Source organism: Mytilus californianus, unplaced genomic scaffold, assembly GCF_021869535.1.
Source record: "Mytilus californianus isolate M0D057914Y unplaced genomic scaffold, xbMytCali1.0.p SCAF_2, whole genome shotgun sequence".
In the NCBI taxonomy this organism is placed as follows: domain Eukaryota; kingdom Metazoa; phylum Mollusca; class Bivalvia; order Mytilida; family Mytilidae; genus Mytilus; species Mytilus californianus.
The window spans coordinates 34,882,574-34,908,593 of NW_026262668.1; the positions used below are offsets into that span (position 1 = coordinate 34,882,574).

Here is a 26,020-nt window from a genome sequence, read left to right on the forward strand (position 1 = left end):
ACAGCTTAAAAATATATTGCTTAAATTATTTTTACCCAGGAATATGAGGTATCTGTATTATGTTAGTACTAGAAAGTAGAATTTCATGTTTAAAATAACTACGTGTATCTATAATTTGTACACATTGTTTATAGTCGTGGTGTGATTGTGTAAATGTAGCATTGATGACCAGTCAGGGGCGTTTCTTAAACAAGTTATTGTTTTTAGTTACTTATATAGGTGATTTTTGTTTTTGAAAATTATTAAATTACTCAATAGAGTTATTTTAAATTTCAATAAAAGCATGGACTAGATGCAGTTGTCATGAAATTTTACATCATTTTATTTCATAGAATAAGAATTTATTAAATTTGAGAGGAGTATAGAGATAAAAGGTTACTTTAAAAATAATGACAAAAATATTACTTGAATAAGTTATTTTATACTTCTTTGAAAGAATTAGTATAAATTACAATTATTTAAGGAACATAGGTAATTGTATCGGGTTACAAATTATAAATAACTTCAAGTCTTAATTAAATCACAAGTGTCTATCTATTTATATCTGTCTACCTTCAAGATTTTCAAGGAAAATGATATTTTAATAGTCCCATAAGACCAATATTTGACCCAAAAAGCGTGGAAATGAAAAATAAGTGTGTCAGAAAGGCAATTAGTGTGTCAGGAGGATTAGTTTTTATATTTCATGGGGAAAATAACCAGATGACTGTGAAAATTTGTTAAAGGTAGTTAAATCTGTATGAAAGGACACCTATAAAAAGAATATTTAGAAAAGTTACTTATATAAGTATATTTAAAATAGCCTTGTTTTCAACATTACTTGTATAGGTAATTTTAAAAATTACTTGTTTAAGTAATGCCCCTGACTGATGACAATCTGTTCTCTGGTCATATTTATAGGTGAAAAACTCAATTGACATGGTCCTCACTCTATACTATCAGTGTTGGTTTGTGTAAAGTTTTCGCTGGTAGAGGGGTGCAAAATTTTGGGTTTATTTTATAATGAAAAAGCTTATTGACAGAACTATTAAAAACAGACCAAGTTTATGAAGTTGGTCAATTGTAAGGCCTGTTATAAACTAGACCTAATGTTGGTCTTTAGGTGTGTTTTTATTTCTGTGTTTTTGAAGGTTGCAAGCCTCATTGTCATATACCTAATGTCTCCTTTATTAGTTCACAAGAACTTACTAAGAGCATATCAAAATAATTTTTAATTTTGTATGTTCAATCTTCAATTTGTCTTCGAAAACAAGGATATTTTTGTTTACTAAAAGATATGTCTTTGAAATATTTTTTTTAGCTTTATTTTACTACCTCTAATGGAATTTCAGAGAATAAGTTTGAATATTTGTGTCTTGATTGGCAGGTTCTATGCAGTACTAGTACACATTGATTTATCCCTCTTTTCTTAGAAATCAATATATGAAAGATATGCTTTTCATAATATTAGATATTAAAAGGTAACAAAATCATTGCATATTTTTTAAATCGTTACAGAAGATTGACTGATTGTAGTTTTCTTAATGTCCAGTGGCAAATATTTCATGCCTATTCAGGACTTTTAACGACGTAAAGAAAAATGCAATCTACGTATAATGTATTACAAGAAAAATTAACTAGATAGTTATGATGAAGTTTTGAATGAAGTTGGATTTATTTCAAAAATTATTATCATCCCACTCCTAGGGTAGGAGGCTTTCACCTAGCGCCTGTTCATCCAACAAATATTGTGGTCACACTATTCTGTCAGAAAAAAGTAAAATAACAAATATACCGAACTCCAGGGAAAAGTCAAAACGGAAAGTCCTTTAACAAATGGCAAAATTAAAAGCTCAAACACATCAAACAAATGGAAAAGAACAGAACAGAACGACTCAATATTTGAGCAAATGTTTGACAGTAATATTTTGAAATGAGTGAGCTTTTCTCTTATCTTTCAGACATCTACTCCATGTTTTCTGATACATTGAATTACGAGTGGGGGTATGCTTAGCATGACAAGGCATGCATTCTTGTTTTGATAATATTTCTAACTGAACATGTTGATTATTTATAATATTCACAAGAAAGAAATACTGAGCTAAAAAGAGATTTATTTATTGAATTGATTTAAAAATTGTGGTCCTATTGTTTTTACAGTTTTTAAAACAAAGCAAACCTACTCTCATAGAAGCAATTCCACTGGACTGGCATACTATAATTTATCTATTAGCATTAAATTCTTGAATATTTGTATCATTTTTATCTTACATGCATGGCTTTGGCCCAACCCTGTAGTACGCTTTTATATTGCCTGCATTCAAATACATATATTTTTAAGAAGAATACCTTGTTAATGGCTCACCCCAAAAAACTCATGGAATATATTGAGATAACTTCTATTATTTGGGGGTAGTATTACATTTTATGCTTTGAGTCTTTGGAGACAAAACTTTGTTTTTAGATTTGTGTACCTATTATTGTATCTGGCTATTTATTATTTTGTCATTGCCACTGGACTTTAAAAAAACTAGTTGTCATTTTCCCATGTTTATGAAGTTGAAGACAAAGTCAGTATTACATGTATTATATCTGTTACAGGAATTACGTGTTTTGTTTCACACCAAGTCAAGAAACAGGAAATCTGATGGAAAAAGTAGGAAAAGGATAGAGGAACTAACAAGTTTAATTCAGAAGCACTCTTCTGAAGCTGATCTTTTCAGGGAAAAAGAAGAGGAGTTCCAAGAACAAAATCAGGTAAATCAAAATAGACCCAAGACTGTAAAGGCATTTTTTCAGTATTACAGAGGAATTTTGCTGACATGCTTATTTTTCTGAAAAAAGTGTAGCGTAAATTCAGAAATTATTGCGTGCATTTATTATTGCAGTTTTTGAAGAAAGAACAAAAATGTGAGATTTATCATTGCAATTACAGAAAAATCTGCATACAAATATATGTATTAGATATCAGAATGCGAGTTTCTTATTATTGGGATTTTAGCCCAGTTGCATTATTTGCCATAATAAAAACCTGGCAATAATTTTTGAATTTACAGTACTTAAAAATAAGTCGTCTAACCACTGGAGTAGGAAAATTAAGTCGCAGCTATATAATATATTAGATAAATATATATACTCATAAATTTTAGTTGACAAATGTAAAAGAAAGGATTGTAAGATACAGTTCTTAAACAAGCAGTGTTCTGAGCATATATGTCTTGCCTGGATCAACTATAATCACAAGCAAGACACATATATACAATTACAAGAAAGATTTACTGCAAAGACTTGAAGAACAGCTGGAGAATGACTATCATATTCCTGATATTTTGTGTTTAAGAAAGTTCATCCAAATAGTTTTTCTCAAAAGGCATAACAAATGCATTTCTATGTTAAAGATAGTACAGATTAATGACAAAACAGCATTTGACTCATTTTTACAGCTGAATTACTTGAGTGTGTACATAGGGCATATAACTTAAGTTTGCTTGTTTTTTAAGTGATCCTATATAAAAATAAATAATCAAACAGATGTTTAAATCCTCCTTTTGTTACATCTCTAATACTTTTATTGGCTATTAATATCTGTTTTTACCCTTTCAAGGGGTAATAAACATTGATAATATTAATTTAATGATTCACCTAGCAAAGAAGCAAACTTAATTTCATTACTCCTTGCACATGCTCAAGTATATATGCTGTAACACACATACATTTCTTACCAGTGATAATTGAAAAAAAAGCTGATCTTGATTTACGTTTATAAAAAAAACATGAAAAATAATGAACAAATAACTTTTTTTTATAGAAATTACATTCTGAAATAGAGATGTTGAGACATAGAGCAAATGTCTCAAGTCAAACTAAAGACAACCTCTTAGAACAAGTTAAAGTTTATCAGGAGGAAATTAATGAACTTAAGAACAAAATCAGGGTAAGTATGATAAATACATTTTTTGAAAAAAGAAAAAGTTAAAGAAGCATAATCTGCCAAATTCATGTCCACATAATTTACTCGAACTCACACTATTAATTTAAGCTTTTATCCATTAAATTTGAAATTTCATTTTACTTTATAATCCCAGTCCTTCAAAAGTTGTGGCCGCCATCTTTTCAATTGCTTCGAAAAAAGTTTCTTACAAATTTATAGTGCAAAAATATCTTTATTTTTATTTATGCATTCCACAGATACTTGTTCATTATTTCCCCATATCACATTTAAGGTGACAAATATCATAAATATTGTTTCAGAGTTTACAAGAAAGTATTCAGCTGTACATGGAATCAGAAGATACAGCTAAAAAGGAGGATGCTCTACAGAAACAGGTCAAGGTAAACAAAAGTGACCACTTTTTATATGCCCGTCAAATTTTTGACGGGACGTATTATGTTATACAAATGTCCGGCGTCCGTCTGTCTGTCTGTCTGTCTGTCCGTCCATCTGTCTGTCCGGCGTAAACATGTCGCACCGTAACTTGAGAATGACTTATCCAAATTTCATGAAACTTAACATAGTTGTTTCTTATGATGGTCAAAAGATCTGTATACTTTTTGGTGAAAATAAGATTAAAACTTTTTTGAGTTATGGGACTTAGTAACTAAAACAGGTGTGTGTTTTTTTTCACATGTCGCGCCGTATCTCAAAAACAATTTATGATTATTGCTTAAAACTTTACACACTTCTTAGTTATATTAATCTTAAGATCTGTATACTTTTTGGTGATGATTCAAAATTTTATTTTAGAGATATTGAGTATTTTGTTAAAAAAGGGGGAGGGGTTTTTCACATGTCGCGCCGTATCTCAAAAACAGTTTATGATTATTGCTTAAAACTTTACACACTTCTTAGTTATATTAACCTTAAGATCTGTATACTTTTTGGTGATGATTCAAAATTTTATTTTTGAGTTATTGAGTATTTTGTAAAAAAAGGGGGAGGGGTTTTTCACATGTCGCGCCGTATCTCTAAAACGATTTATGATTATTGCTTAAAATTTTACACACTTCTTAGTTATATTAACCTAAGATCTGTATACTTTTTGGTTTTGATTCAAAATTTTATTTTTGAGATATTGATTTTTTTTTTTTTTAAAAGGGGGGGTTTTCACATGTCGCGCCGTATCTCAAAAACAGTTTATGATTATTGCTTAAAACTTTACACACTTCTTAGTTATATTAACCTTAAGATCTGTATACTTTTTGGTGATGATTCAAAATTTTATTTTAGAGATATTGATTTTTTTTTTTTTAAAAGGGGGGTTTTCACATGTCGCGCCGTATCTCAAAAACGATTTATGATTATTGCTTAAAATTTTACACACTACTTAGTTATATTAATCTAAAGATCTGTATACTCTTTGGTTTTGATTCAAAATTTTATTTTAGAGATATTGAGTTTTTGTAATAAAAAAAAAAGGGGTTTTCGCATGTCACGCCATATGTCAGAAACTATTTATGCTTATTGCATAAAAATTCACACACAAGACGAAGGGCGTATCATGCGCTCATGGCGCAGCTGTTTATTCTCCAAGTTGGAGAACCGTGTCAATTTAAATAAGATGTGTATATATTAAATGCATATGTTATTATGTTCCATTTTCATGGTTACATATTTATAATTTGGAAAACCAAATGTTAAATTTAAGGTGATGTCCTAATCACATTTTACACACACATTTACCTTTTCAAAGTGATTTTTCTTCTTTTTTTTCTCTGGATGTTATGATTATACAGAATATTCAAAATATTATTTTGTGTTGTAATACAATCTATTCTGGATTTTATGAAAAATGACATTTAAAATTTATATTTATTTATTTTTCTCTAAAAGGAATAGTTTTATAGATAGTTATCAGTATAAAATGAATATTTTGATGCTTTGTCTAGAATATATCAAATGCTTTCTCCACCAATAAGAACTGACTGCTACGAAATAGTGCTGAAAGTGGCTTTAAACACAAATGAATTAATTAATCAATCTTGTTTTACACAGGATAAAAAAACACTGCACAGGGCACACACAACTTCAGAATCACGGGGAGAAGTGACTTCTCTTTTTGATCTATTAGGGAGAAGTGGTGAGATTTGAAGGAGAAGTGCTTGTTTGCTGGCTCTGATATACAGGGTCAGTCCCCAGGCATTACTAATGCATATAACTTTACTGGACTTTGCCCAATGTCAGGCGAACCTGGGAATGACGAATTATGGGAGCTTCGTTTGGGAGACTTCGTAACAGCATCCTGTTACAATCATTTCTTGTTTTAAAATTTTTACTATAATAAAAAGGGTCATATGTATTCTATTTATCTACTTTTTATATTGTTCAATTTATACCTGAGTATACAATTAAAGTAACAGTTGTTTCAGTTTATCATTTCTAGTTGCACAATTATATAGGTCCTCTTGTCAAAAACCACCAACTAAATATCTAGTACTAAAAAGAACTTTTTTTAATATCAAAAAGGAAAAGAATGTTTAATATATCAAATAAAAATTCAATTTAAAAACTATTCTGTTTATCATGTTTATGAAATTCATTCTTTCTCATTTAAAAGATATATAAATTTAACAAAGTTAAGCAACTTTAATTAATTAAATGAAACAATGCTTATAAATGAAAATATATTCATTAAGCAAGGAGCTCTTACCAAAAGTCTGTTAATGCGTGTGGAATGCGTAATTTTCCCTTTTGGAATCATTATTCTTCTGTCAGCAGTGCCATTTGTGCATTCGTAGTTATTATTGTAAGAATATGGATTTTGATCATATCTGGTCCGGTTCCGATCAATCCAGCCTCCGATCCATAGTTCGCACAATTATTTCAATGGCGGATGAAGAAAATTTACAAAATAAACGGTTTGACAAGCTATTTGGAAAGGAATTTTCAACACGTTCTAATGAAGTAACAAATTTATTTTGCCAAAATCAGAATGTTTTGATGTACTCTCTCGAGTAACAAGTACCGAAAGTGTTAAAAAGTTATCTGTATGAAATAACATACAATCAATCTGTAAAGTCAATACTTTCTCCTCTTTTCTAAAGAAATAAATCGTTTATGTCTTTGAATTTCTTTACTTATAAATGAAAAATTGCTGTTTCATCGACTTGGTAAAAATTGAAAATTGCAGACGGCGAAAGTGACTGAAAGCGAGTATTGTGAACACCAGGGCAACAAGTTAGCGCTTTTGACTGTCGGGCATAGTGAAGTGATGGTTGGGAAAGGGACATCTTCGCTCCAGTCGCCTGCTAGAATGAGCCCTGCTGCATAAGCCTTGCATTTCTACCTAATTCACAGCATCTTTTAAAAAAACAGTTACTCCCTAGACAATGAAAACATATTATATATTTTTAGACTCTAGAGATAGAAGTTGATTTGTTACATGAAGACAAGAGAAAGTTACGGAGTGATGTCAGCAAACACCAACAAGAATTAGAAGATAAAAGATTTAAAGTGGCAGAACAAGAGAGGGTAATTAATCATATCAGTTGCATACAGAAATTTTGTCATTTTTTTTTATGAAAAGCATAAGTATTTAAAACTCTAAATTTTACTGTTACTGAAGTAAATTTGTGTGTTTGGGTTTGTTACCAGACTTAACTTATTTGTTTTACCCAACAAGTTCTTTTTTTCACAGATTTATACCAAATTATTTTCCTCATGTAAATGAGATAACTGCAATAGAATGGTCAAATATTTAAAGTACTGTTTATATAAAGAAAAATGATTGTCTATTACTTTCTGTTTACTATTTTAAAAATTTCTTTTCTGATATAATCCTACATGCATATATCATTTTTGGTTATTTTAAATGAATTACATTTATGTGCTTTGCTTTGCATGGCTGCATATGTATTTAGATGACTTTTTTCTATATTTCTATAATTATTATATTAATTTAATTTACTAAAACTGTTGTTTTAATGTAGTTTGTAGCTAGAATTACCTTTTGTATATTTATATCATTAACATGCATTTTTATTATCTGTATTCCCTATTTTCTTTATTCCAAAAGCTGTCTCCTTATCTAAAATTAGTTAGTGTTGTCTCTCTTACACTGATAGTGCTGTATTTGTAATGGGATTTTAGGCCATTGAAAATTTTAGCAATGATATAAAATAGGATTATGGAATATCACAATTCAAATAAACAATATTTTATTTAGAAATGTCTATAAAGAAGTTAAATGGATAACATTTAAAATTTCTATAAAAGCTATTCGAAAAATACCTGTCCAAATGGTAAGTATATTCTATTAACTTTGTAATGAGAAAAGGGGAATACATTTCATAGAAGCATCTTTAGTATCTATACTTGTAGTAGCATGATGCTCATATAAACACATACTTGCTAACCTTTTCAAAATTTTGTTGAAGAAACACCTTCTAGAAAGATTTTCTTAGTTTAAAATTTTTACAATGATTTAACTGAATAAATTGAATGAATCAGTTTAGATTTGGAATAGATATATTTCTTTAAGAGATAGTATGCTTACTGGTTGGAATTTCCAGGTCTGGCCAATACTTAAATGTTAACATGATACCATTTTAATGTATTAAAATATGATTCAGATTTCAGTACTCAGTAGCCTTTATCAGGTATGCATGAACCCAAAAGTTTTGGAAATCAAATGCATAAAACATTTATGAGCATCAAAATGTTAGAAGTGTTCTTCCAGTGCATGTAAAATTTTCTAAGGTCAGCTTTGCCAAGGGAAAATGCAATTTAAGTTTTTAATAGGATTGAACAATTAATAAGCTTAATATTTACCAAAAATATCATTTTGAAATTGATATATAGATCTTTATGAAACTTAATATTTTTTCATTTTTTGTTTGTTTTTGATTCCCGTTTGGATTTGAAACATTTAATCCCAATGATGTCCAATAGAATGCACCAGCCACCATTGTTAGAACTGGGATAGGGTTAGCAGGTATGATTAACCCCAATATATAGCTCCTAGCAGCATGGCAATATAGCTCCTTAGGTGATGGTTAACCCATGGATGACATGTCATTTGTTAATAGGTTATTGCTAATGTTACACAGACAATTTCAAGACAGACCGGCAAGCTAGAAAGAGTGGAGCGACAACTGAATGAAACAAGAGACAGAGACATTGATTTGAGAGTGAAGATGAGGGAACAGCAAGAACTTCGGTAAGATGTTTTGTCTGTCTGCAGAAAGTCAAATTTGACTATATATCTTTTATCATTTTAAGTGCTTCTAAAACAAAAATATACACATTTTTATTAGATCTATTACAAAAAGTGAAGATTCAGCAGTACAGTGACAAAGTACACCTTCAGTTAATTTGAATTTCATGTAATAAAATTTTATAGAATTGTAGTGACTTACATGAAGTTTCATTCTTTTGAAGAAATGTTGTACATTTAAAGTTGAACTGCTGTTTTATAGGACTAAACTTTCAAATGAAAGATTTGCAGAGCTTGAAAAACAAAATCGTGACCTGAAGGTTAAAATCAGGGAACTGGAAGAAGAAATAGAGAAGCTGAAATTAACATCAAAGCATTCGAATAATCAAACAGACGAAATTTCTCGATTAAAAACAGAAGTTGTAGATAATATAGAAAAACTTAACAGTGTTCAAGAAAAGATGGATCAATGTAAGAAGGAGAAATTTGACTTGGACAAAAAAGTCAGAGATTTACAGTTAGAGAATGACACTCTTGAAACTTCTTTTAAAAAATCAAAAGATACAGTAAATCGTCTTGAAAAACAAGTGGAGGAATTGCAAAATGGCCAAAGAGAATTTCAGAAAGTAAAACTAGAAAAAGACAGATTAAATTTGAAAAAGTGAAAGAACTTGAACAGACAGCAGAAAAAGCTGAAACTGCTGATAAATTCAAACATGAAAGAGATAGTTTAGAAATTAAAGTGCAGAATCTTGAGAAAGATTTAAGTGATTTGAAAATATTGTCTTCTAAACGTTGGAATAAGGTAGAAGATGCTGAAGATCTCAGACAAGAAAACAGGTAAACCAATAATAAATTCGTATAAGCAGTCTTATTGTGAAGACTTTTCCATAAAGCATACAATTAATTCAAGGATATCTTATGAAAATGGAATACTCATCTATATAATCTTCATATATGTTCAAACTGAACACAATTATTTGGCACCAACTCTTAGATTTGATTTCTTTGTGCCATTCCTTGGTGCCTTGTTTTTAAAATAGAAGGGCGATGAACATGTTATATTTCAGTTCTCCTGTACAATATTTATTAATACTGATTATTCCTTTTGCAGGTTCCATTGTAGAAAACTTTTACTTATGGATGTTCACATGCAAAAGTCTTCTATAATTGAAAATGTTAAATTAAAGTCACGATTTGAATACCAACCAGAAACAAAAGTTAGAATATAATTCCTTGATTATAGATTCAATGTTGGAGATATTTTGTATGAAGTTTATACTACCTTAACATATTTTAACATATTCATTTAGTTAAACTGGCTAGAGTTTAAGCATTTAATGGCTTATAATATAGTTTAATCAGTATTGCATCTCAGTAAAAAAACTGAGGTTAAGGTATGTAATAACCTATAAATAAATGTTTAAGTTGGAAAAAAAAGAAAATTACATCAACTTGAAAGTTTCATTTGGATTATTTTCAAATTGTTTATGCAAAAAGTATCATAAGTACCATAAATCATTAAGATTTATGTTTACAGGTATTTAGAAAGTAAAATTAAAACACAGCAAGATACATTGGAACAATTGGAGATCAAACTAAGAAACCTTGAAGAACAGACAAAAGAAATCAGCAAGAAAGACGGGAAGATTAAAAGTCTGATGGAAGAATTAGACAGAATACGTCTGGAGAAAAGGTCAACAGAGGTCAAGTTATCTGAACTGAACCGTGACTTAGAACAAAAACAGAGACAGAGTACAGACACTAAAAAAGATGTCTTACATGTGGAGGAAAGGTTCCAGAAGGTACTGTGTATATTGATTGATTATTCTTATCTTTGGATCTAAATGTGTAGGTACAAATTTGCATATTGTTTGAGCATCTTTATAAATAAATGTCTAGAAATTAAGCTTTCTGCACCATTATTTGTTTGTTTTGATTGTTCATCATTTTTCAGAGGAGTTGTTTATTGGTGGTTTTGTGTGGTCTGTTGTATTGTATTATGTATTTTTAATCCTTTAATATGTATTATTAACAAATATCATAGACATGTTTGTTTGAGCAAGTTATTTTCCCAATCACTCCTGACCTGTAACTTATGCAATGAATGATAAAACTACATTCCGATTAGTTGGTTATGATCAAAACAGAAGTCCAAATTAGGCTTATGAATAGTAGAAAAATGAAGCAGATTTTGCTTTAAGAAAGGTCTTTATAAGGAATCTCCTATATTAAGAGAGTTGTTGCCTATTCACATTTAGCATCCTAAAAATAAATTAACTCTTATTGTTCTAGGAAAGAAAAAATCATGAAGAAGCTATCCAGGAGGTGCGGCAGGAACTAGAGGAGTCTAATTTGGCACTGAGTGAAGCTAGGTCATTGTTGGCTGCTACTCAGAGACAGGAGAAAAGTATGAGGGAGAGGCTGGAATCTGATATAAGAGAATTACAACTTAAACTTCACAAATTAGAGGTAAACTTGAACCCTGCATGCCACATTATTTTTTTACGGTAAAATGTTTTCATATTTGATTACTTGGAAAACAGAATAATATATGCAAATTTTATGGAACAGCCCTTTTTAAACATTTCCTTGGAAACCAAACATATTATACCATTGAGAATTTTGTATTTATATTAAAGTATAAGGAAACTTGAACATGTAAACATGAAAAATTTAATCCCATGATAAAATTGAAAAAAGAAATCTTTTTGCAAAACTGACTTCAGAAAGTGCATGATAAAATTTAGATAAAAAAGAGCTCAAACAAAAAACTTAACGAACAGTATACACCTTCATATTACACTTAAAACAGCAAAGAAATTGGGAGAATTTTCTTAGGACAACAAACAATAACTTTTTTATATACTGTAATGATACGAGAAAGAAAATTTTGATTGAACATGTCAAATACAGCCAGTAAAATCCTATTTTTAGACGACGTATTTAGGAATTGCACATGGTTAAGACATAGCTTTAGAGAATATGGAAGTTTTCAGAAAAGAAATATTTTACACGTATATGCTTTTCTCTTATTCTTACACATGTCACAGATATATTTTGAATATTTAAAGCTGTGGATTCTATAAAGTTTTTTTTTCAATTATATTTTCTATTTTTAGACATCAGGTCCAGATAATGACGATGAAGTTAATGTATTGAAGTCTGAGAGGGACAACTTGAATAGACATATCAAGGTAATATATAGTTACTGTTTAATATAAAGTCAGTGTAAAATATAATAATTTTATTGCAATATTTAACAGGCAACCAAACCACAAAATTAAAATAAAAATAAAAATAAGGTGATATGGTATGATTGCCAATGACACAGCTATCCACCGAAGACAAAGGATGAGGATGTATGGGTTTGTTGTCAGGGACTGTTGGAGGTATTCACCTTTTTAGAATCTAGCGAATTCTTGGTAATATTTTCACAAGCGTTCACAAAAATGTTTGATTGGCTTACAACGTCCTAAACAATGGGAATTCAACCAATGATGTGATGTACTTTTTATTTTTGGTGTACGAACAATGAAATTACCCACAATCCTTTAGATTTTGAAACGGCCAATTGTAGCATCGGCACTGTGGATTAATAGAAAATTTAACTTGTTTTGATAATCTTGTTTAACAAAAATGATATATTGATTCACTTTAAATGACATTGTTTTTGTCGAGCCTTCGACTTTAGTCGAAAAAGCGAGACATAGCGATCCTACATTCCGTCGGCGGCGGCGTCCACAAATATTCACTCTGTGGTTAAAGTTTTTGAAATTTTAATAACTTTCTTAAACTATCCTGGATTCTACCAAACTTGGACAGAAGCTTGTTTATGATCATAAGAGAGTATCCAGAAGTAAATTTTGTAAAAATAAAATTTCATTTTTTCCGTATTTTACTTATGAATGGACTTAGTTTTTCTGCCGGGAAATATTACATTCACTCTGTGGTTAAAGTTTTTAAAATTTTAATAACTTTCTTAAACTATCCTGGGTTTGTACCAAACTTAGACAGAAGCTTGTTTATGATCATAAGATAGTATCCAGAAGAATATTTTGTAAAAAAAAAAAAAATCCTTTTTTTCCTTATTTTACTTTTAAATAGACTTAGATTTTCTGCCAGGAAACAACACATTCACTCTGTGGTTAAAGTTTTTAAAATTTTAATAGCTTTCTTATACTATTTTGGATTTGTACCAAACTTGGACAGAAGCTTGTTTATGATCAAAAGCTAGTATCTAGAAGGAAATTTTGTAAAAAAGATAAATCCATTTTTTCCATATTTTACTTTTAAATGGACAGATTTTCTGCCAGGAAACAACACATTCACTAGGTGGTTGAAGTTTTTAAAATTTTAATAACTTTCTTATGCTATTTTGGATTTGTACCAAACTTGGACAGAAGCTTGTTTATGATTAAATGCTAGTATCTAGAAGGAAATTTTGTTTTCTTCCAGTTAACATTACATTCAGTCTGCAGTTAATGTTTTTAAACATTTATTAGATTCATAAACTATCCTGATTTTTTACCAAACTTGGACAGAAGCTTCTTACAATCAAAAGATAGTATCAAGAGGAATATTTTTATTGATTTACTTCCTCATTTTTGTTGAGCCTGCGATTAACAGAAAAAGTAGGCGAGACACTGGGTTCCGTGGAACCCTTACAAATTTTTAGTGAAAAAACCTTATTCCATCAGTCTTTAGTTGCTCATTTTAAAGTGTCAAAAATGTGGTTTGTCTCATATACTTATCACATTTTAGGAGCAAGATGAAAAAATTAGTAAACTCCAGAGAGAGAAAAGCTCAGCCTTTATGGAAAAACAGACACTGAAAGATACTTTACAGCAAAAGGAACATCAGTTGGAACTTGAAATCACGGTATGTTGTGTAAAAGGGTTTTTCAAGTCATCCATGCTAAAATATAAAACTATTTATCGAATAGTTTAGATGAATAAATTCTTTTAGACTAAATGAAATGTAAATTTACCTATTTTTATAAGGCCTATTCCATGGATAATGCAGAGGGGAGGCAGGTATTAAAATATTGTAAAGGTGGTTTATTTTAAAAGCAGGTTATAATTGAAATGATATGCAGGTTTGGCATTTTTAAAGGGTGCAACCAATGTCTATATGCCTTTGTATGTAATTAATTTTAGAATTTTCTTAATATTAAACAAATTTAATTTGAACAGAAAGTAGAAAAACTTCAGCTGATCTGTGGAGAGCTTGAAGAGCAAATCAAAGATTTAGAAGCCATTAATACAGAAAATGAGGAACGACATGTGGAATGGGATAATATCAAGTAAGTAACATGCATCATGCTAAACAACATTTAATTTCTGTCACAATGCCAGGTAAAAGATGAATGCTAAATTGCCCTAAACATTTTTTGTATCTGTTTATAGTGACTCATTGATTAAGATTGGTAAGAGGTCAAATAATAGATAGTGGAATGCTAATATGTTAATATTTATGTGACACAGTGCTGCTGATACTTAATACACTTAATACAGGAAAAGTTTGTCAGTTTTTGCATTCTTATGTAGCCATTTCTATGAATATACAGATTTGACCTGATTTCGCAATACTTTTGGTCCATTTCCATTATATCAGCCCTGCAAAGTTTCTATTAAGTTTTGGCTTTCAAATATTTTGGCCTTGCATTACTGAAGAGAAATTAATTGTGGAAATGAGTATCTGGTGCAGTAACATTAGTACATTAACGTGATTGTAATTAGCTGCCACATATGGACTTTATCCTACATCATCATTTAATGTTGCCCATGAGGGTATACCAGGGTATAGAAAATCTGACCCAACTTTTCTGCTGAAGGATATGACTAAGGAACCTAAGTTTGGCTGTACTGAGATTATTAATAAGCAATTGGAATGTGGGGATCAAATCTTATGCCTTAAGTAGGAACAGTACCATACTCTCTGCACATTAATAAACCCTTGGTACCTTTTGAGGGGTCTGTAAGGGACATGTTGCCTTGCAAATAATCTGCCCCTAACCAAGATATACCCTTCTTGACAGTGGCAGTTCAGATGTCCCCCTTCCATCCTGGTCTAACACTGGCAGAACCTTCCTATTGGATTCATTGTTAATTTGTTCTCGTCCTATTTATGAATCGTTTATTGTAAGGCCAACTAAAATTAATTTTGTAGATGGTGCGGGTGGGATGATTTTATTTTATCCCCGCTTTTTTTCAACAACTTCCTGTTTACCGAAATATTTGGGGTGGGGGTATCATCAGTGAACAGTAGCTCTCAGTTTCACTTGTTTTCAATATCAACCCGGCAAAGTTTAATTTTTATATCCTCTGAAACCCCTTTGTACTGTGTTCTTCATATGCAAGTGTAATAAAAAGCTTATCTATATATCATGTATATATAAGGAATTTTACAGAATTTTTTGAATTTTTAAATAAATATTTCTGATTGGCAACCATTGTTCTACATGTAATTGCTGCTTTAGAAACCTATTTTCAGTAAATAGCAAAAAAGGTGGAGAAATGCTCTCTTTTAGACTACGTACATTAAATTTATTTTGCTAATAAGCTATGGTTTGTAGTGCCCATAAAATGAAGCCTATGCATTGGTATGCAACACTAGTATTATGAGTAGAGTGAAATTAAAACTCAAACTGTGTTGAAAATACTAAGGTTAATGATTTTAAGATTCTTATGCAAGGTGCAAATATAATGTAAAACATGAACTTAACCAAAATGAAGAATTTGTTTAATCACTCTATTGGGGTGCTAGGGACAGAGGGTATTTGCTGTTGGTCAACAAAAAGCGACAGCCTTGGGGTAAATTTTAGGTCTTATTATAATACATTTTGTACGTTGGCCAACTTTTTGTACACAATATCTGGTCACAAGTTCATGTCAATTTCTTTATTTCAATCATGTTTTTTGTACCAATGTGTTCCACGATTCTTGCGCTTTGGATATCATTAACAGTCTAAATTTCCTGAAAAAAAAAATGGGGCAGGTGAGGATGAAAACCTATCAATTAATTTTAATTGGCCTAACTAATCCAAGTTTTGATTTCTCATTTAATGTATACTTATGATGTTTTTATTGTCTTCACAGGAAAACATTTGAGACAGCTGTTGATGAAAGAGAAGATGAAATTGAAGGAACTACCCAGAAAATTCATGCCTTAGAACAGGCAAAGTGAGTTGATTTTATATATCTTCACATGTAAACAACATGAAATTTTTTTTTTTATTGAACATGTAGTACATAAATATATAATGATGCATAGGGGCCTCGGTGGTTGAGTTGTCTAAGTTGTTCTACTGTATCACTAGCCTGTAAAGGCTGAGGATGTGGGTTTGAACCCTGCACATGACAGGTGGTTCAACTTCTACCTTAATTGACTAGGATTGTCAGTTTTCGTGCTACAGAAATATATAATTATACATAGGGGCCTTGGTGGCCGAGTTGTCTAAGTAGTTCTACTGTATCACTGAGGTTGTGGGTTTGAACCCTGCACATGACAGGTGGTTCAACTACTACCTTAATTGACTAGGATTGTCATTTTTAATGCCAAAGGTCTATGCTTCTCTCTTTGCACTCTTTCTTCTTCCAATAAAAACTGATCGCCACTATATAGCCAATAATGCTTAAAGTGGCATTTAACACCAGCAATCAATCATATGATGATACATGGTAGCATTCATATATATATAACATTGCTCTATCTTAGAATGAGGAGTATGTATGTAAACATGGTTATAAAATATGCAGATATACAGTTTTTGAAGATGACTTGTCATTTATCTATATACCGCTGGCGTATTGATATGCTATCCAAGATTCTATCAGAACTTGTTTCTGGACTTGAAATGTTCCCCTTCTTTTCCACAACTTCCCTATCGCTAATTACAGCTTATCAAGAACAGTGTTTTTTTAATGGCTTCAGGGATGTGGTTTTTATGAATATGAATAATGTGACTGGTTGAGTATCACAATAAATAGATCTCACAATCTGATATCTTATGCATATACCAACATATAGATTTTCCTGAAATAGCAATGATTAATCTCACATTTTTGTCCATTCTTCGTGCACACAATAATTTCTGAAATTACAGTAATTAAATGTTAACAAAACCTTTGATTAACAGGATTACAAGAAGTAATGAAAGTTAGAACATATTTAACATATTTGAGATCATGACCGGTATTCATAAATCTCTACTTTTAAAATGAAAAATGCTGACTTGCTCGTGTTCAAATATTAATAGAAGATATTGAGTATTTTACTTTGTCATTCAAACTTTTTTTATTGTTTTAACATTGTAGGCAATCTGCTAGTCAGAAAATGCACAAAATGAAAGAGCAGGTACAACAGTCAAAGGCCTTACATAAAGCTGAAGTTGAGGAGCTAAATCACAAAGTCTGGGAGGCAAATAGAACAGCACAAAAACATACTATAGAGGTGAGTTCATTCAGGTGTTTACTTTCTTGAAGATACATTCAGAACCAACTTTAAATTTTGTGAACTTTTACCTGGCTACAAAATATTTTAAAAAAAATGTATGAATACATGTTTTATATTAACAAAATTTAAATCATTTTGCCAAGAACATTTGATAAATGCTGTCAAAAATTGAAATAATTCTAGTTAATATCAATAGTTGTTAAATGTTAAACTTATTTTTTGCAATAACCAATCAAGTTGAATTGCAAACTAATGAAATTTCAGGACTTTTTGTAATGGTACCTATACTTTTTTTACACTGTAAAAATCTTTATTTTTTAATTTATTGAAAAGCAATTCTACGATAACTTGTAAACCTATTTGGCATAATTTTTGGAAATTAAATCCGACTTTCAGGGTTTTTCCTACTAATTTTTTATTAACAGCTTGTTCAATTCCATCAAACATTTGCCACTTTACAATAAACAGCCAACAACCAATTGGATATTATTCCTTTGTTCATGTCATAAATGATGTAAAATGCAATTTCAATTGACATTGGATTTGTTATCATTTGTAGGATAATGATATACATGAATTTACATATTCAACAAATAAAAAAAAAAATCACTAACCAAAAATAACTTGTTTCAGATTGGTCAGTTACGTGAACAGCTACAGAAAAGGGAAATGTCATCAGACAATTATAAACGTTTGATGGAAGTGGAAGCAGACGACAAAAGGACATTGAAAGAAGAGGTAAACAGATGAAGTAGATAGTACTGTAGTATAGATATTTATTTTTTCTCTCATACACCTAATCGCTATTTATTCCATTCCGGATAAGTTCTAAAATTACATAACCTTTTCATCCAGTTAAAGCTATCTGGGGCCCTGTTTAAACAATGCACCATGCATGATACTTTTTAATGAGATCTGTTTAAAACATCGTAAATACTTCAAACAAAATATTTTTTGACTATAATTTGAGTTTCGAAAATGTGGATCATAATCTATCAAAGTTTCGTATTGATCGCTTTCTAAATTTTTCCCTTCCTCAGCTCGTTACTGATGACCTTTGTTGTTTACCTGTTCAAGGCCTGTTGACCCAAACAGGAAGTTGTCTTAATGACTGTTTTTTCCGGATTGGACTAAATAGCGATAAGGTGTATTACAATCAAGGTTGATTAGTTGTTTGACAGCTGAAATTTACCTGTTCAGGTGACAGGAAAACTATTTTGTATCGGACATTGATCTGTCTATTTAAAGTTATTTCATAAATTTCTGCAGTTTGCATCTAATTAATTTAGTCAAGAAGATTTAGATTATCAGAAATGTGTATATAAATATGGTTTGATGAAAAATTTTAAAAGGTAGTAATAAAGGTTTTAAGCAAAAAATCGTCAATGCCATATTGTTCTAGTGCGGGCATGCGTGCAGGTGTGAGATTTAATAATGCATCTTTATTATTAAAAAATTATCATTGATACCTTTAATGTTCATTTCAAGTATCTTCTTGAAGAAAAGAGCTACTTAAAACTTGCTCCTGCTTTTGGAAACGTACACGGATTTTACGTATATGTCTCTGGTTTGTGTTTTATCATTGTCAAGTCAAGAATAGGTATAAGGAAAATGTGCTTTTTAAAAACAAAAGTAAAGCTTTTGAAAGCGTAATTTTGCACAAATAAAGAGTCTATGGCAGATATTAGTATGATGATGTTGCACACTTCAAATGATGGACTGTCAATTTAACAGTTTACGTCAGAACATTGGATTTATATTAAAAGTCAAGTTTAATATCATTTGTATGTCAATCATTGTTTATATGATGCCCATCTGATTACCATGATTGCCTTTTGTTACTAAGTCTTAAGGGATTAAAATCGGGATAATACAATAAATGTCCGGCTGGCTCAAATATTTTTTGGAAGCCCTGATATGAATATCATCAACCTATTCAAGTCATTTTAAATAATGTGTTATAGAGATCCACAGTTTACATTTTAAGCATCTTTTTTTCCACCAGATATCCCAGTTGATAACAGAAAATCAAGAATTAAGGAAGAGAAGCCTGAAGCTTAAACATGGACTTGAAGATGCAATGGACAAATTTGAAATGATATTTGGAGAAAAAGTTGATCTGGAAAATTTTGCAGAGGCCTTACAAGTATATTTATAAAACTATTGTATATGATAAACAGGACCATCCTGCAAGTTATTTCGTGAATAGCTCTTGTTTGTTTTTTTGTAATGTCTTTTAAGCTTTTCTTTATAATACATGCTGTTCAGTTAATAATGTTAATATTAAAGGTCAAAAGGACCTTAATAGTACTGTGTGATTCAAAAGTCTTTTCAGTAATAAAATTTCAAAGTTGTTATACTCTATTGGGGGATTTATAATCAATTATTTTCCATAATAGACATTTTTTTCAGTAATTTCAGTCAATATACCCATTAGTATAGTGTTAGAAGATTTAATGAGTCAACATTTCAATGATAGTACAGAAGTCTGTAATTTAAGGGCAAATATTTCCTGAACAGTTTAGTTAAAACGGTTATTTTCAGGGTTAACATTCCTGAACAGTTAAGTGTATTCAGTAATTTAAGGGTGATCATTTCCTTGACAGCACTGTTTGTTTGTAGTTTCAGATATAAAAGTTAATAAATTTAACATACATTCCTTATTTCGTTGGGGTAACAATTTCACGATAATATTGTGCATTTTATGTTCTTGCTTTTCCTCTATGTGGTATTTTTGTTGTTATTTCAGGGATTACATTTCTTAGATAAATACAGATTTGAGAGTACTTTAAATCAACAGATGAAGTTAATCGATTATCTGCAGGAATTATATAAAGAAAATAATGGCAAGAAGAAGAAGGTTTGTCATTTATTTCACTAGCATATTCAGTGAATATTTTTAATGGTGTTACTTCAAGTTTCATCTATATATCAATGACAATGAATTATGGATGAAATATTTTTGATAAGTAAAGCTATTTTCAGATTTGAATTTTTGAATTTAATTACGGCTTCTTCCAGGTAGAGTCCTCTTGGCATTGAAGTCTTGCAATTGAAAAAGAAAGAACAGAAAGTGGGATATAATATCAACTATGTATAAAAGATGACTTGTAAACTTTTGGGATTTAATCTATTTAAATTCATCTTTTTCTTGAATAGCTCAAAATAGTTATCTTAATTTGTATTAGGTAAAAGATAAATGGTTGAACTTTGTTATAATTGAATTAAGTGTTGTTATTCTTATTATAGCAGGATGTAAGTATGACATAATAATCAGAAATTTTGTACAACTGAATATTATAGCCATTTCGTACTGATAGAGCTTAAAGAAAACACTAAAATAATTACCCATATCAGGTTAGGGTTTTGGTGTAAGGTAGTTTATCATGAAGTTGTGGTCACATCAACTTGAAACAGTTCAGAAGTTCATTATGATGTGATCTTTTTAATATATATATATAGATATAAGAAGATGTGGTATGAGTGCCAATGAGACAACTCTCCATCCAAGTCAAAATTTATAAAAGTAAACCATTATAGGTCAAAGTACGGTCTTCAACAAGGAGCCTTGGCTCACACCGACACAGCAAGCTATATATGGAAAATAAGGGTTTGACCCAGATTTCACAGTTTGAATTGTGATAGCGTGAGCAGGGTGTGGTGTCCAATGGACAAACTCTTCGGTTTAATTTACCTTGAACTTTAGTAGGCATTTGATTCCCTATTCCTCAGACATCAATTAATCCATATTTTTGTTGCTTCAAGCATTCCTGATGTAAGCTTATGAAGGTTAATTTAGAAAAAAAGCTTAGAGCTTAGCTGAGCAAATTTTGTATGTTGAATATCTGCACTTCTTTCAAACGCTTTTCTGTTTGTGTCAGCAACAAACCTGAAACTAAGATATAGATATAACAGATGTTTATGTATTTGTATATTTACATTTTTTTAATCAACAAAACATACATATGTACATGTAGAACTTAGAAGTGTTTTGGTAATAACAATAAAGTTTTGCTTTTAATTTTTAAACTTCAAGTTTTGCACATTTTAGATAGCTAGACAAAAATGTTTAAATCATCTGTACAAAGATGCACATCTTCTGAAAGTGGTTCATGCATGTGCGGTATAGGGTGTGGTCAGCCTTTTAAATAGAAGTTTTTGTAATTATGTTCAAGCAGAATTTAATTGCTTTAGATGAATTTTCATTTTTTCCACGAACAACCACCAATCAATAATAACTCCATGAATATTTTTCAAGGACAAAATCAAAATTTAAGAGAAAAACCCATAACATGCTTAAATAAAATGGAACTACAGTCAATGGACAGTTGGATAAATTCTTGTGTATGATTATGAATAAAAGGAGATGATTGAAAACAAAGCCATTTGATAAAAAAATCCAGATAAATATATTGTGCTCAACAACTAAAATAACTTTTCAAATGTTTAATTACCATTTTCGAATATTTATGTCAGACTGGTAAATTATTTGGAAATAAAGGCAAAGACACCATTAGTCCTGTGATGAATGTATGTGGAGATCTACAGGCGGCTCTTGATCAGGAGAGAAAGAAAAATGCACGACTTCAGGAACAGAACGAAAGACTAAGACAAGAAAATTATTCACAAGCTAATGATTGTAAGCATGTCTACAATAGTTAATCCTAGTTGTATTGTTTTATATTGGCATGCTATATACTTAAAAAATTTGATGTTCCCATTTTGATGTTGTTTAGAAAAAAAGTAGCATAAAATTAAAAAAAGTTAGTGTATTTGATGGAAAACAAGATGAAAAGATTTTTGATTTTGATTTTTGGTGTTTTAACACCACTTTTAAGCACCGCTTTTGGGCTATCTCGTGGCGGCCAGTTTTTATTGGTGGAGGAAGCCGGAGTGCCTGAATTAAGATTGGAGTCCAGTGCACCCACACGAGCGGGGTTTGAACTCACAACCTCAGTGTTGACTGGCTAGTGATTACAGTAGTAACTACTTAGACAACTCAGCCACTGAGGCCCCTAAGATGAAAAGAAAAAGGGTATCAAATTTTCGGTAGTACATGTCATCTTCATGATTAGCATAAAAAGTAAAATGATGTTTGTAAGTATCATTAAATTAGGACATCAATGTTGTTTTGCAATTGACATTATAATTAGGATAGAACTGATCACTTATTGTTTATGAAATTGGTTGACATAAATAAGGTATTTGATCTCTTATCATAGGTAAATGTTACAAGGTTATTTCAAGTAAGAAAGTTTTCATTTCTTGTGTAAATATTAGTATTTAAAAGGTGAAATTGTTATAAGTGTGAAAAGGATAGCACAGTTTCTGTGGTTAAAAGGTTTCTATGGTGATCACGGTTTTGGGTTGTTTGAAAGATGTTTTCATTAAAAACTATGTAAATGAGATAGGCTTAAAAGTTATGAAGAGGAAAATTAAAAACTTTTGGGTTGAATGAAAAATGTTTGAAGTTGCTGTGAGATCATTTTGACTTGTTTAAAAATTAAATTGTTGATATATTTATAGGGCCACACAGAAAACAGGGTTCTTCCCAGGCAATTTTAGCCTTGCGATTTTCAGTACTATCAAACTTTATCACAGCACTGTTTAATCGTACTACAGTGTTTTCAATTTCTGTTAGTCTCCTAAACTGACGTTACCTTTCAATTAGTTGACTATCTTCCTTGGGAATAAGTATATTTTTAATTTTTTTTTAGAATGAATGATATTTTAACTAAGGTTTCAACTCCCTCAGGCAAATTTGACCTAAGATGGATTTGGCTATTATTTTTAGAACCATTTTGGTCATATAGCTCTTCAACTGCTTAGGTTCTTATATATTGTTGGCTTGCAAATATTCGGCTTTGAGAGTTCCTAATGAAGATAAATCCAGGAAAGCTCTTTGGACACAAGAAATTTGTAAAGTGTTGTTTTTATATTTTAACTGTCTATAGCACCAAGTAAGTATAACATATTATAATCCAGAGTTGCTCTGTTTATAACTGCTTTGGTGTAGGATACTTAAAAAGCTATCAGGCATACATTTATTATTAAATCATACATTGTACTTAAATCAGTAGAATATAGTAATTAATCACTTTAACAATCTTAAATTATAGTTATCATTTCAACATTTCGTATTGGGGCTGTACCAAAATTAAACGTAAAAGGGGATGAAAGGCACCTTTTTAAGACCCCGACCAACCATAACATTTTTTTGTTTTACTTATAATTCTTACATATTCTAAGGAAAATGCAGCCACTTATATATAATGAATTTGAGTGCCTCCCAATTTTGGAACAGCCTTGAATGAATTTGACAAATATTCATATACCCTGAGAGCAAAAAATCAGGTCACATCACTCCTTCCAGCTCAGTTAAGATAGTTTTACAGCATATCCAAGATTAAGTTCTAGACATATATAGGACAGGGCTAACGCTAGCAGGTGACTGGGGCAAAGAAGTTGCTTTCCCGTCCGTCACTTTGCTTTACTGTCAAAAGTGAGATTCTAGTTGCCCTGGTGTTCACAATATAGATGCTTTCAGTCGCTTTTGTCATAGGCAATCTTCAAGTTTTACCAAGTCAATGAAACAGCAATTTTTCATTTATAAGTAAAGAAATTCAAAGACATAAACGATTTATTTCTATAGAAAAGAGGTAAAAGCATTGACTTTATGAATTGATTGTATGTTATTTCAAACAGACAACTTTTTATCACTTCGGGTACTTGTTACTCGAGAGCGTACATCAAAACATTCTGATTTTTGGCAAAATAATTTAACAAGTTTTTTACTTCATTAGAACGTGTTGAAAATTGCCTTTAGTTAATGTTTCATCCATTTATTGCAATGAAAGCGTTATATTCCTTTCCAAATCGCTTGGCAAACATCTTTTATTTTCGTAAAATTTTTTTTCGACCACTATTGAAATATTTGTGCGAACTACGGATCGTATGAAGGATTCATTGGAAGCGGATCAGCTATGACGGAAATCCGTATTCTTATGGTGATAACTACGAATGCACTATGGGACAGCAGACAGGAATAATGATTCCAAAATGGAAAATTACACTTTCCGCACGCTTTAACAGACTTGGGTTAGATCTCCTTACTTAATGTGTATATTTCCATGTAAATGTATTGTTTCAATTTTTTTGATTAACCTTGCTTAACTTTGCTAGAACTATATCTTTTTAATGAAAAACAATGAATTTCTTAAAAATGATAAACAGAATAGTTTTTAATTGAATTTAAATTGATATGTGATACTTTCTTTTCCGCGATGTATAATTTTTGTGATACTTTCTTTACCGCGATGTATAATTTTTCTCCGTGGTGCTAAAATTTTCAGTTAAAAAATTGTAAATTGGTAAAGTTTTAAACGACTTGTTAAATCTTTTCCGTGCGGTATAAAATTCCAGGTGAAATTTGACCAGTTCAAACCAGTTCAACACAGATTGTTTACACCACGTGATCGATTTACCATATGAGGTTAACCTTGTTGATTGGATTTAATCGATGTAATTAACACTTGTAACATGATTCTTTTGTGTTTTAATTAAGAGTTCATAACTTTATGATCACAGATAACTATTTTATGGCTTCACTCTCCACCCAAGCACTGACCTGTGACAAGTCGGCAAATACATTGTACACAGTGTCTTGACCCGATAGGTACATTTTTTGTACATCATAATGGTGGCTCATTACGTATAATGGACAACTATACATTCCCAATTCTTATATTATAGTATAATATGTCTCTGATTAAACCATGGCCAATATTATCTTTAATTATGACATAGTTATTGCATGATAGTCGGGTTTCAAACTGTAGTATCTGTCTGTACATATCACATGACCCAGTTAGTTCACGTAGAATATTCAAGTTTATTTACAATTAATTGCAATCTATTATATTTTATAAATTAAATGCATGACTGTACCTTCAAACTGGATATCTATATCCATAATTAATGAATAACAGAAGTAATCTTGCAAATTTTATCCATAAGCACATGTTAAATCTATTTATATCTACTTCCTGTCATTTAGGCGGGAAAATAGGGAGACTTAGTTGTTGACATTGAATATGGTTACTTATAGATCTATAGACCAAAGATAAATTTATAGATTTAAGAATTCTTTTTAAATGGTTCATGACAAATAAAAATTTAGATTTTAGGGCAGTATTAAGTCTGTATCTATGTTTGATTATCACCTAAGACAAGAAAGGTTAATATTTACATGAGATCTATGGCAAAATGTTCTAAAATTTATGAAAAATTTCTTTTTATTAAAATTTAAGATAGAAACTTGGTTCAAATAATAAAACAATATTTGCAATTGTTCTTGTTAATTTTATATCTTCTTTATATCACAGGAATCCTTTCACACACAACAACAATTTTTTCTAAAAACTAGAAAGTTT

General features: G+C 30.5%; 1 protein-coding gene across 1 annotated transcript in view; it reads left to right on the forward strand.

Moving 5' to 3' along the window:
* The window catches only part of LOC127729744 (citron Rho-interacting kinase-like), a 71,152-nt gene that overhangs the window by 30,227 nt on the left and 14,905 nt on the right, over window positions 1-26,020 (forward strand). Inside the window, 19 exon segments of the mRNA XM_052237613.1 lie at window positions 2,581-2,736; window positions 3,788-3,913; window positions 4,231-4,311; window positions 7,331-7,447; window positions 9,004-9,134; window positions 9,394-9,784; window positions 9,787-9,971; window positions 10,672-10,936; window positions 11,427-11,603; window positions 12,254-12,328; window positions 13,896-14,012; window positions 14,327-14,436; window positions 16,232-16,315; window positions 17,450-17,585; window positions 18,222-18,326; window positions 19,594-19,734; window positions 20,338-20,448; window positions 22,065-22,227; window positions 22,811-22,834. Coding sequence (XP_052093573.1) covers window positions 2,581-2,736; window positions 3,788-3,913; window positions 4,231-4,311; window positions 7,331-7,447; window positions 9,004-9,134; window positions 9,394-9,784; window positions 9,787-9,971; window positions 10,672-10,936; window positions 11,427-11,603; window positions 12,254-12,328; window positions 13,896-14,012; window positions 14,327-14,436; window positions 16,232-16,315; window positions 17,450-17,585; window positions 18,222-18,326; window positions 19,594-19,734; window positions 20,338-20,448; window positions 22,065-22,227; window positions 22,811-22,834 — 2,695 coding nt within the window.